General features: G+C 37.3%; 2 protein-coding genes across 3 annotated transcripts; one reads left to right on the plus strand and one right to left on the minus strand.

The window, feature by feature from the left end:
- Positions 1–1,346: 1,346 nt before the first annotated feature.
- On the minus strand, positions 1,347–6,525 carry LOC147870112 (peroxisome biogenesis factor 10-like). 2 transcript variants are annotated; one of them, XM_087337045.1, is made up of 12 exons: positions 6,404–6,525; positions 6,104–6,250; positions 5,427–5,458; positions 5,255–5,344; positions 3,471–3,565; positions 3,256–3,373; positions 3,060–3,129; positions 2,869–2,947; positions 2,403–2,524; positions 2,249–2,325; positions 1,955–2,034; positions 1,347–1,711 (listed from the first exon to the last, which is right to left on the minus strand). In XM_087337045.1, the coding sequence occupies exons 1-12, from the start codon at positions 6,438–6,440 to the stop codon at positions 1,600–1,602; spliced, it is 1,059 nt and encodes a 352-aa protein (XP_087193171.1). In that variant the 5' UTR covers positions 6,441–6,525; the 3' UTR covers positions 1,347–1,599. The 2 variants fall into 2 exon arrangements, with proteins under 2 accessions (XP_087193171.1, XP_087193162.1); XM_087337036.1 differs by having other exon boundaries at positions 1,955–2,046.
- A 2,551-nt stretch (positions 6,526–9,076) lies between these two features.
- LOC147870113 (uncharacterized) lies at positions 9,077–12,713 on the plus strand. The gene is made up of 3 exons (XM_087337014.1): positions 9,077–9,127; positions 10,394–12,013; positions 12,395–12,713. Exons 2-3 carry the CDS (start codon positions 10,420–10,422, stop codon positions 12,433–12,435), a joined length of 1,635 nt encoding a protein of 544 aa, XP_087193140.1. The 5' UTR covers positions 9,077–9,127; positions 10,394–10,419; the 3' UTR covers positions 12,436–12,713.
- Positions 12,714–13,649: the final 936 nt, after the last annotated feature.

Here is a 13,649-nt window from a genome sequence, read left to right on the forward strand (position 1 = left end):
TATGTACATACATACATACCATTAGCTCAAGCAAAACACAAACCCTGGGGTTTGCTTGTGGCCCCTAGGGTTTGCGTGTGCCCACTCTTGTTTCGGATCCGTGTTCCCATGGATCCGAAACAAATGTTTTCTTGTGGCCCCTCATATCAGCCCAAGAGTTTTCGGAAGAAATTGTCTTTTTGAGGATCACTGTCAATGGAACATGGATCCGAAACAAGTGTTTTCTTGTGGCCCCTCATATCAGCCCAAGAGTTTTCGGAAGAAATTGTCTTTTTGAGGATCACTGTCGATGCCCACTCTTGTTTGAGATCCGTGTTCATATGGATCAGAAACAAGAGTTTTCTTGTGGTCCCGCATATCAAGTCCAAGAGTTTTTGGAAGAAATGGTCTTTCCAAGGATCACTGTTGGTGTCCACTCTTGTTTTGGATCCATGTGCACATGGTTTGCCTGCAAATCATGCAACCACTAACAACCTTTGTTTTCATTTGGGTCAGACTTTTGGGCCTCCATGAACTCCCGTGATCTCCTTCAATCAACCCCATTTATTTCCCCTCTCTAGTAAGAAATCACTCTGATGCTTTCTTTACTCGTGCTTGCTATACTTTCCCACGATACTTAAAAATAGTTTTTCAAGGTGTCATAGAAGCCACATCCCCAAGTGGCATGCAAACAATCTTTTATGCCCTCGATATGGCAAGTTGTATTGTCCCAGTATTGAGGGACATTCATCCACCCTAAACCCTAGTAGCCCATTGATAGTATAATTAGTAATCACATGTAATGCCGTAAGTTCTTGGATCAACTTCTTTAATTTGTCGTGCATTTTTTAAGGCATTCTCATCTTAGCGATGGGTTTTCATTAAGATCATGTGAAAATAGCAATGCTTTCATGACCTCGATAAATTATTGAGCACTAATCAAAAGGTTTATTGAATTATTTGTCCATAAAAACACACAATTGATTGAAGAATTTTAATTAAATTGATAAGAGATGCAACCTACTACCATTTGGCCACACACACTATGAGAGAAAGCTGTAGCCTAAATCCTAATCCCTCTGAACATTTGCCCACCCTTCACATTAGAAAGTTTAGTGGTTGTAAAAAAATGTGGTCAAGTCAACAGATGTTTTCTTTTGTGTATCAATTAATCACACAAGTCAATACGGTATTTGGATTTACTATTGACTACTAAGAACCTTTAGGTTGATACGTTAAAAGAATCAAGCAAAACATTCTACTAAGAAAATAAAAGGTTTTGCATTCCAGGAGGAATGCATCAGACAATGTCATTAGTTACTTCGCTGCAGCATGCATGTGTTATATGGTGATGATGATGGTGATCGTGAATGTAACAAACACAAATCATCATAATGAGAAACGAGATTATTCCTTCAACAAATTATCATAAGAATTTTTTCGGTGGAAAGATTTCTTTCGAAAAGAATCAACAGATGTATAAAATGAAGAAATTTAATGTACTAATAATGTCCAAATCTGGGGAGGGCCACGGATTAAACTTTAGAAGAGCTTTTTATATTTACAAATCCAATGGAGACAAAATTCCTTTCTTCACTTGTAAATGGATCTTCTTTCTTTTTAGCTTACAACAAAATCTGCATTGTAAATGGGAACCAATTCAGAATGGGTCATTTTCGCACGGCACAGAGGGCATTCTGGCTTTTGATTGCAACACTCGGCCACACAATCCCTGGAGGTATACAATACATTCAGCTATTAGATGATGACTTTCCAGCATTTAGGAACCTAATTTCAAATAGCAAAGATGTGATAATTTGTAGACGATATGTTTATACCATATATGAAATATCTCGATAATTAACACTTTCAGGAGAAACAAACAACTAAACAAAAGTTACCATGAAATAGGAATGGGCAAAAGGAGAGCACAAAAATCAAGATGATGTCCATGAGCACAGAAACTCTTACTCACCAGCAAAAGACGTGACCACAAGGAGTAGATGTAGGCCATCTCCATGGACCCAAGCACAGAGTGCATTTTCCACCCGCCCCCTGCACAGGAACCTCATCACACCCAATCAATCAATAACATGTAGGTAATGGAGAAATTTTTCTTCCTTTTTGTCACAAAAAGATGTTCTTTAGATATTGTTTTTTGCTTAAGGCGACGCATTTCATTAAGAATTATCAAGAAATGTTCTGCCAAATTCCATCAACCAGATTTAAAACTCATATTTTACTCTTTGTGGAATCACCTTTTTCTTACCTCGGATTTCTTATGGGACCAATAACTGTCACTAACGCCTTTCAAATTTTCATCCAAAACTCGAGCACCTTGACTACCTATTCAAATTCACCAACTCAAAACCATCATGTGCATGCAGGTCCCATATCTAAAAGTATTATTAAAGCATTCTGACCTGATGGCATGTCAAAAACTGTCGAATGAGAAATTCTAAAAAGAGACAACAAATTCTTCTGTAACCAATTTCCACCCGTTACACATAGCTGAATCAATAGAAAAACTCCAAGCATGTGGTACCTATGTTTGAAAATTTTATAGAACATTTTACAAGGCAATAAATAAAAGATAAGTTGAATACAAATTTGTTATATCATTCCTAATGTACTTGTCTAGTATTCTCAGTCTATGCATCCCGACCAACCCAAAATGTTTAGATCGATGTAAAGTATGAGGAACAGGAAAAAATTGGTGTTTGTTCATAAAAAAATTCAATAAAAATTAGCCTTATAGCCTAAGAATCAGTAATGGGGATTCAAATCTCCCCTCACCCAACGGAAGTGTCCCTTTATTGCTTGGGAATCAATTGTCAGTGTAGATATTCAATGCCTCCCCATGGTGTCTTTAACAAGTAAAAGACCAACCTGGTTCTATTGGAAGGTGGCTTTGCCAACAAAGCATATTGGACACCGGCCACGCGTTTTGCTACATCATAATAAAGCCCTGAAGAAATTGATATTAATGCTTATCATCCATGATCTTCAAAAAATACAGCAATGGTAAATAGTAATGGATTCTCACATATGCATATTTAAATGCCCTTTAAATAGTATACCTTTGAAATAAAACAGCATCAAGTTAGCACGGGTTATTAATGTTAGAGCTTCCTTGATGGATGGCAGCAACTGCCAATATAATAAACACATCAGTACGATTATCTAGCATCCAAATTTTTGCTACACCATTAAATTGCAGAAACCATAAAGAACACAAATTTTCATATATAAATTTATAGATGTACAATTTCTTACCACGGGCCAGTGCCAAAGTATTTGTTGCCAAAGAGTCCTTGGTTGTGTCTCTGGGTTGCCTTCTACAAGATTTGAAGGAATATCCATGCTTGAGAAGCTCAATCGTGAAATTTCTCGTCTTACGAATAATACATAAACACACCACATTAACAAAATAAAATCATAGGAATGAGGATTCCGTCAAATATCACTTATTGATTAATGAAGATGTTTACCTTGTCCTCTCAGCAGCATATGGAACAGCTGTTTGGAATAAAACAAGAAGTATCCGTCTAGCTGGCGTTAGAGGTAGGCCTGATTGCCCAGTCACCTGTATTTCATTAGATGCTAATGGCATTAAAAATTTTCTCTCAATAAGAGAAAGAAAAAATGATATATTCATGTCTTTTAAGAAGGCCTATCAGACTGAAGGAGAGATTAAACCATAAAACGGTATCTAATCTTTTAACTGAAATATTACAGCTGCATATTTACTAGAGACTCTCATTAGTTAAGCACTTTAACATTCTGAACATAGATGAGCTGAAACATCTGCCTTCCAAAAGATCTTCAACATGGGCTGATCCAAGATAGAGAGTTCTACAAAACAAGGAAGTGCCTTCAGAGTCGGGTGATGATGGTCTTTATTTCTTCATGACATGGGTAACAAAGTTGTTGTCCAAATGGACATCACCTACATGCATGACAATTTCTATTGCCCAATCTACTGTAACCCCTTTCAAGTGCTGTGGTCAAGGAATTGTAGTTGTATCGTTGTTCCTCAACAACTATCTATGTCTCCTGAGTTCTAACAAGGACAGTCCAAACATCAGTAGTCTTCATATTCCAATACCTTGCAAGTGAGACAAAGCCTTGTTTGAAGTGACAGTGATATCTCCATATTTCATAAAAGACAGTACGATGGGAAACATATGTTCCTCCAATTCCACACCCTGATGGCACAACAGGCATCTGTTCTTCCATATATCGGTATGCATATCTTCCTATATTAACCTTCAACTGAGGTGATGAGATCTTGAGCTGTCTTATTCCATGAGATAGATATGTATTCTAATTAGAGGTCCTGATGATAAATCCATCCTACAATGTGTGTTATGAGAGGGCCGTATTGTGTCTTCCTACCAAGAGCCATTGTGGAGCTGACCCATGTTCTTTCATTATCCAATCTAAAAATATGTTCAGATCACTCTATTCTTTTCAACTTTGGGCATGTTCAGTTGTGGAAAATCGAAGCTAAGAGAGATCAACTTTAGATATGCATTAAAAAGATCAACAAAACCCTAATTTTGGACTTGTTTGCAAGATAGTACAATTCCTTCAGCAGAAATACGGCCATCTTCATTCAAACAAGACAATTCCAAACATCTTTCATGCTGTGACAAAAGTTTCATCACAACAACCACGTTGACTGTTATGTGGATGGAGTTTATCCATACATTTCATTACTTGTGGATGTATCTGTTGCTTCTTCTTGTGCTACTCAAGGACCCCAATTTCATTTTCTTTTCGAGTGTGGAGACGTTCCATCCACTTTTTTTACACATCAAGCAGATGTTGCAGGATTGTATTATATCCCTTCATAGTGGTTTCTTGTATGTACTATTTAGAGACTCTAATATGATCTTTGTAACATTTGTTAAACATTGCCATATCTTCAGATATAATTATTGCCCTCCGATCGCACTTTTGTATGGTTCTGTTAAATATATATAATTGCCAGCCACTATAACATTCATAAGCATCTAATATGTCCTACTGTTTCTGGATGCCCTCCAAACAGATGAATCCTCAATAAATACAATATTATCAGCATATAATAACACCAGTATCGAAGTGCAGAGTAACTTTTCAGCACATAAAAGTAACCTAGACCCTAAATGTAGATAGACTTAGAACTGAAAATTACCAGGACACTGGAACCAAAACAATTGCCTTCTTAAGGTTTCTAGTTTCAGAGAAAGCATCTTGCAAAATGACAAAATCATGCAATTTTCAGCACCTGAACTATGTTGCTATATTCCTCGCCAAGTGTTTGAATACCTAGTCCTGTTGTAAAGGTGTAATAGAAAACTTGTCCGATAAGCTTTATCTGTAAAGGAAATGGAAACCATGCAATGAAACAACAAATAACTATTAATACTTGCAAATTAATTTACTTTGGGGATGCAAACCTCATTTTGATGCGCTGTTGCTTGGGTTGTCCCTGCAAATAAAGGCAAAAGCATTCACTCACTGGTCTTTTTTGAGAAATATAATTCTGTACTGGTTGAAATGCCAAAACCGTATCTTTTACAATAAGTCTAAAAAACCTCAATATTTCTCAGGTGCGCATTTCAGTGGTGATAGTGATAAAAGGGTTCTATTTTTTTAGCAAATTTTCATAACTTTGTAGAATAATGCCCAGTACGTTTGAAGAATATCAATAAATTCTACAGAACTCCATTTCATGGTTGTTTTGATGTTTGTATTCCGTTTAAGCCGAATTTTCCAAACTTTCCATGTGATATGAGCTCCTATTGTTTCCCATGCTTCTTTTGGTACGCTCTTATGATAACATTAATAAAATCTAGAGTTTAATATGAAGATTTTAAACATCAACATTTTCCTAGTATCTTAATTATCCACCTATCGAACTAGCATATGACGTACTTAATCGGTAACCACATCCAAATAAACGTATGCACACATGTATGTCTACATTGACATATACTACACATACACATACATACTCGTATAGACACAAAACACATACATAACATGCAAACATATAGTGTTCTAGTATTGGAATGCTTGTAGGAATGAGCAAGCAATGGGATTGGATGAGGGAGTGAGAAAGGGGATTACTTACCAAAGAGGCAACGGAAAGCTTCGTGGAAAGCTTGGCATATATGGTTTAAGTAATCTGCGTCCTTCTGCTCTGCACGCATAATCTCTGGATGAGGTGCTGAAGGAAATTGCCTCATGTTGGCAACCTCCTCTGTTCCTACTAGTACAACTCAACAACAGTTTCCACTCGTCATCATCACAGACACGCACGCGCACGCGGAGACTTTATTGAACAGAGTGCGATTCAGAGACGACGGAGAAAAGAAGAAGAGAAATGAATAGAGCAATGGAAATGGAAAGCATTAAGACTCAAGAGAGCAACCTGAAGGAGGAGGAGGAGGAACAGAGGGTCTATCCATGTCAGCAAATGGAAGCAAGGCATTGCTTTGCTTTCAACCTTTCTTCTTCCCTTACAAATTACTCACCTCATAAATCATATGAGCTTATGCATGCATGTGTGTGTATGTGTTATTACATCATAAATCATGTGAGCTTGTGTGTGTGCGTGTGTGTGTGGTACAACATGTATGTGTATGTATGTATGTATGTCTCATATCAATACATACATCCATCCATACGTGCTTATGCATGTATGTATGTGTTATTACATCACAAATCATGTGAGCTTGTGTGTGTGTGTGTGTGGTACAATATGTATGTGTGTATGTATGTATGTCCCATAACAATAATCCATCCTATCAACCATGGAAATGGTTCACTTACATCAATTCTAATAACATAAGGACGTGTTGTTCCTCGTGGAGATGGTGGGCTTGGACATTTGTGTTCATGTGCAATACTCCTTTGGCTGAATTCCCTCACATGCACTTAGTAGTGGGTCACTTGTCGGCAAGGATCCTTTCGTCTCACTCTTTCCAAGTATGGTTGTGATTGTTGGTATGTTCCTTCTTGTCGTTGCCCCTTGTACCTCCCAATCAAGTTGTTTTTTATTGTTATAAAATATATACATTCATTGGTATACATAAATACGCAGATATGTGATTCTCAAGTGATCGACGAAGGGAACAACCATCGTGGGTGGCTGAAAATGCCAAAAAGGGCTAACATCTTTGAACCATAAAAGTGGAGTATCTTTTAAGAGAGCAAAAAACTGGAGGTGTTAAGCAAATTTAGCATTTCAATCCCCAATAAAACTATCCCACTACCCTTTCAAAGCATGGATGATGTCTAACCAACATCATCTAACCAAATGTTACGCACCACTTCAATAGGTGAGACCCTAGCTTGACGAAAAATGTTGTTTGGAAGAGGACAAGGTTTGGTCTACGATATCTTCTTTAGTAGTTTGGGTATCGTGGAAGGCTAGATGTAAATGTGTATTTCAGAAAGTTAAAGAGAATGTGGTTGAGTTAATGAAGGAGATATGGTTAATGCTCTTACATACTCTAAGAGGTCAATATGAGGCAATAACTGGTGATCCTGAGGTTGTGATTTGTAAACAACAACAATTTCGAGAAATTTCGAAAAAGCCAGAGGTCTTCACCTCTTTTGGAGAGAAAATAAAGTGGAGATATGCTCCACTAAGATGGTTTTTTCCACCCCCCGTCTTGGAACGACCCTATATGAGGGCTTTTGATACTTGACACGTTGGTTGATGTGGGTATGAGGGTTATAATCTATTGTATGAATTCATTGTAGCCTTTGGGCATCTTTCCATTAATACCAAGGTGAATCTTCATTTAAAAATTTAATAAATAAAATAAAAGATGTAGCATATGGGAGTAGTACTCAATAAATCCCATAATGGTTGGATCTCTTTATAGAATGTTTTTATATAAACCTCAATAGTTTGGTAAATCATATTTCGTAAACCATCAACGAGCTTGTTTGTGGTGAAATCATTGTTCTCTTGATAAAGTTCAATTTGCATATATTTTAAATTTAAGTTCTAGAAAACGTAATTGAAACATGCATGACCAAGGGAACATGGACAAAAGTTTGCCTTTTAGGTTCGTTGGTGGCGAAAGATTAATGAAAGAGGAAAGTGAAGAGAGAGAGAGAGAGAGAGAGAGAGAGAGAGAGAGAGAAGTTGATAATAGTCGTTACATGGAAGATTATGATAGAGAATGACAAGGGTCATTACACCGAAGAGGACAAGCAATTAGTTCCAAGGTTTGATAACCATCCAATTTTAAGGTCCCAAGGTGTATCTACTCTTTAGTGATTATTTTTAAAAATCCAAACACACATAAGAGATACATGTAATTTGACCTTTTACTTATTTGATGACTTTGCTTCAAAAAGGTACAATATAGTAAGCACTAAATGGTTCCTACATATCAAACCATGTATCGATCCACAATGTGAAACCACATATGGGGATGGTTCCCATTTTGTAGGTTTGAACATCGTACGCATTTGTTCACTCCTCACATTTTATTTCGAACCTCTATCAATTGGGGACCTCTAAGAAACTCACAACAGAAGACAAATTGAAGTCATTACATGGATATTGAAATAAAAATGCCCAAGCGAATAGAGAATATTTATTTTTTTGCATCGAAATACAACTAGAAATAATCATGGCTCCCCTTTGGACATGCCAAATACATTTAGATACCTTATAAAGCAAAACATGCTAATAAGTGGATACATAATATATTATATTTAAAATAAAGGAGTTCATCGTTTTCACCATACAACTACACATGGAATTTAGAGTAGGCCAGATACATGGGAACTGGTGCACATATTGATCATTGTATGTGGTTTATAATGATAAGAAACTTGACAATATGGGAATAAACAATGTTTTTGAGAAAATGTCCTATCTTTTACCATTGAAAAAGAAGGCATCGTAGAAAGTAGTGGTGCAAATGGAAGTGTTGTTCCATGAAAGATTAATTGGACATCATGAGTGAGGGAAGAATGGAATAAATGTTGTTTTTCAATGTGTTGATTGCTATGATGCATGTAGGATCATAGTCATTTACAAGGTTGTATAAATGTATGAGGCCTTATGCTATCACTAACAAAGGGGATATATCTACCTCTCAAGGACCTGATGTTATTGTGTTGCTGAAAGGTAAGATTAAAGCCACTCTCCTTCCTCCTTGACCCTCTCTCAAATAAAATTCGACATTTTTTAGGTTCATGCCTCCCTTTCTAATATCTACCCCCAAAACACAATATATAACAAATGATTTTATTGTTCTTTCCCGTCTCTTCCAATATCAATTCATTAGATAAGCCTTCTTCCAAATAGCTCAATGCTAAAGGTCTCCCTCATAGTCTTCATCTCTTTGGCCTCATCCCTACTAAAATGTTGCGAATAAGAATTGGTTAGAACTTAAGTTGCAATTCAACTTAAAACATGTCATTGGGATCATATATTTCTCCTCGTTTTCACTCACGTGTATATGTGTGTGTGTGTGTATGTGTGTGTGTGCACATAAATGAACATGTGCATATGCAAACATGCACATTGCCTCATATATTTGTGTATGTTATAGAAGACTTGGTTTCAACATGGATATTGTTGTCCTCACTTCCTTTTTTGTAAACAAGCATAAAAACAAAAACAACAAATTTGTTGCATTGTAACGGTGATAACAAGGGTGACCATTGACACCTCAATCTCCTAATCCGGATGGGAAAGAAAAGTTCAACACCTAATTGTTGGATTTGCATGTTGCAAAGTATGTGTTAAGTATTCTTAAACTTTTGATCAAATTCTTCATCGTCCTCTTGCCATGCATTGAAAGTATGTGCAAGTTACTAAGCTATTGACAAAAGGTCTTACTAGGTCCAAACCCTCATATTCATAAATCTTTGGGACACAATATATCTTCTTCGAAATTGTATGCCACGTTCATGTAACCAACGAACAACCTCACTACATCTAAATGGTTGATCTCAATCATGGCTTGATTAACTTCTCCTCTTGATCTCTCTCTTTCTTTCTCCTAGAGATGGGAATTTCAATGACGATGTAGACTTCATTGGAGAGATAAAGAGGCTTCATTGCACAAGATATAACACTAATCAAAGTGCATGTAAGGGAAATTTTATGTTTAATGTTATTAACAAAGACAATAGAATAATGTAGGGAGGACAGTTGTAAAATAAATGAATTGGTGGTAGGCAATAAGCAATTTGCATCATTCAACAAATTGATGAGGATATCAATTGAATGTTTATTATATAGAGGCTAATGGAACCCATAATTGAATCTCTCTCTCTCTCTCTCTCTCTCTATATATATATATATATATGTAATGTCCTTTTTCCTAGATTTTTACAAGTAGAATTTAAATCTATTGATTGCATTTACATTGTCCTTATTTTGTAGGTGTGATCGCGTAAAATTAATAAAGGATGGGGTTGCATAGGGGACACACTTGGGCACTAATATTCATCATCGATTGCTACAAGATTATGGCAATCACACAACTTGCTAGCATCGAGCATTATCAACCAATAATAAACAACCACATGGAAATACAAGAACATGTTGTTGATAGGGCCGAGTGGCAACCTACATCCGAGATTTTGTATGGTAATTCTTTCGGCAACACACGGTTGTATGATGCTTATAAGGCATTACAAGCATGGAAGTTGTTGATTTCATCAGATCCACAAAATGTGACATCCACATGGGTTGGTGTCGACGTATGTAGCTACGCAGGTGTGTTTTGTGCAAACTCTTTGGATAATCCTTGCATCGAGACTGTTGCTGGCATCGATCTCAACCATGCTAATATGGAGGGAAAATTAGCCCCTGAGTTAGCACTCCTATCCGACTTAGCATTGATTCACCTAAATAGCAACCGGTTTTTCGGCCAAATCCCTCTCTCTTTACAAACTTTACCACTCCTTTATGAACTTGATTTAAGCAACAACAAATTCAATGGTTCCTTCCCTTCTTTTCTTCTCACGTTACCCCAATTGGCTTACCTTGACATTCGATTCAATTCCTTTGATGGAGCCCTCCCTACCTCCTTGTTCACTCACTCCACCATTGATGCCATCTTTGTCAATAATAATCAATTCTCCTCTACCATTCCTTCATCCATTTCTCAGTCTACATCCTCTGTCATTGTCCTTGCTAACAATAATCTCACGGGATGTATACCATCCTCGATTGGTGCCATGTGCTCCTCTCCTAATGAATTTGTCTTCCTTAATAACCAACTCACTGGTTGCATCCCTGATAGCATTGGTCTTCTGACAGAGCTCACCGTTCTTGATGTCAGCTCCAATCTCCTCACAGGGAGCCTTCCAATGACCATTGGGAATATGACAAAATTGGAGCAATTTAATGTGGCTGACAATGAGTTGGTAGGTGAAATACCCTCCCAAATATGTGATCTCCAAAATCTACAAAACTTCAATTTCTCATCCAATTTCTTCACTCAAGAGCCTCCCAATTGTCTTGCCCTGGCTTTATGTGGTTGTACCATTCATGACAATGCAAATTGCATTCTAGAAGCTAGACCAAACCAAAGATCCTCGGAGCAATGTCAAATAGCTCAAAACAATTCCAAATCTTGTGATCAATTCGATTGTGTCGAGACAACAGGACTAGAGTTTGATATGTTCGTGGATTCTCTTACCACTATTACATGCACGAAGCACTTGTCTCCTCCGACTTATACCCCACCACCTCAAATCCCATGTTCTTCACCTCCACCATATGTTTATTCACCACCACCCCCAACCACAATTTCCTCATATCCTCCACCATCAACAAATCCACATTGTCCTCCCATACCAACTAATTCTTCAAAAGTTTGGTCACCACCTCCTCCATCGAGGAAACCAACTCCTTCACATGCGTTCCCACCACCCATGCACCACGACACAACACCCTTAGCGCATCCACCCCCACCGTACCATCAACATACAAACTCGTCAAAACATTTTCCACCCCCTCCACCTCATCATACAACAATTGTGAAGCCTTTTCCACCTCATTCTCCACAACATTATGTCCCATTGGTCTCTCCACCATTTCCAATGCCCCCTCCACATGGTCACATACATTCACCTCATCATACAACACCCGTGAAGCCTTTTCCACCTCATTCTCCTCAACATTATGCCCCTTCGGTCCCTCCACATGGTCACATACATTCACCTCATCATACAACACCCGTGAAGCCTTTTCCACCTCATTCTCCTCAACATTATGCCCCTTCGGTCCCTCCACATGGTCACATACATTCACCTCATCATACAACACCCGTGAAGCCTTTTCCACCTCATTCTCCTCAACATTATGCCCCTTCGGTCCCTCCACATGGTCACATACATTCACCTCATTATACAACACATGTGAAGCCTTTTCCACCTCATTCTCCTCAACGCCATGCCCCTTCTCTCCCTCCATGATTGTTAGTGCCTCCTTGACATGATTACAACATTCTCCTCATTATTCTCTCATCATCACAGACTACCAAAGTATCCTCCACCATTTAATATTCCTCATGACATCCCAATACACTATCCTCGTCCTTGATCACAATCATGATATTCCCTCCACTTATACACGCACTTCATCTCCACATTTGAAATCCAATTGCACACAAAGCCTGTGTTGTTTTTCCTTTACATTATACTATCACTATGTTAACAATAAATTACTTCAAATATGAAAGAATTTCCATTTACATTATAAATGTATATTACTAAGTGGAAACTTATGATCGATATCACTTTATAGAGCATTGTGGATTTCTACAAATGCAATTACAATAACCCAATCATTAAGTTATTATAAAGCAATTTATTAATTATTATAAAGCAATAACAATTCAGTTTCATTTTACATAATATGAGTTTAAATCAATAACATTTCTCTTATAAAACACAACTTTACACTTAATTTTCCACAACCCAAGGGTTGAGAAATTTCATCACAACCTTCTACCAATAAACATAGATACAATTTCATTGGTAGAACTAAAATTGGCTTCTTTGATGGGTAGAGAGATCACGTATGATGTATATATGTGGTTATATAATTACAACCATGGGCATAACCTGTAGTTATAACAAGCAAACCGTTCTCAACATCCTTGTAGAAGTCATCATTATAACTATTTAAGTATGTTTGATCGTGGACATGTACATCATTAGACATATTGGTGCGTGCTTTTTTAAGTATCTTAAAAACACATAGTGTACACACTTTTAAGTATGTAATTCTTGTATTTTGATCCAACAATTTTTACACTTTTGCTGCTCCTCCTTTGAAAACAATGGAACCATTTCTTGTTACGTAGGAAAGAGTAAGAGATAGTGTACACTTAGTAGACATAATGCGTGCTTGCATTTGGGATTTAGTTCTTTGTGCACTTAGATTGCTGGGCTTGGCTCGATTTCCCCATACAATGAAGTTATGTTGTGTGGCCCAACTCATGTCCTAATTCTGCCAATGTGCTCCCACTGGATGTCGAATGTCCCTTCCCTTCACTTGGCAACATGGAGAAGGTGATATTTGTCTACATATATTTTGGCTAGCTCTACTTGCATTCCACTCGCCAGAGGGAACATTATTGTTGTATCATCTTTCATGTTGTTGGATCCCATAATCAATAATCAAA

The sequence above is a fragment of the Azolla caroliniana genome, unplaced genomic scaffold (genome assembly GCF_043228905.1).
Source record: "Azolla caroliniana isolate FFs.n. ecotype wild unplaced genomic scaffold, voAzoCaro1.0.p SCAF_1, whole genome shotgun sequence".
NCBI lineage: Eukaryota > Viridiplantae > Streptophyta > Polypodiopsida > Salviniales > Salviniaceae > Azolla > Azolla caroliniana.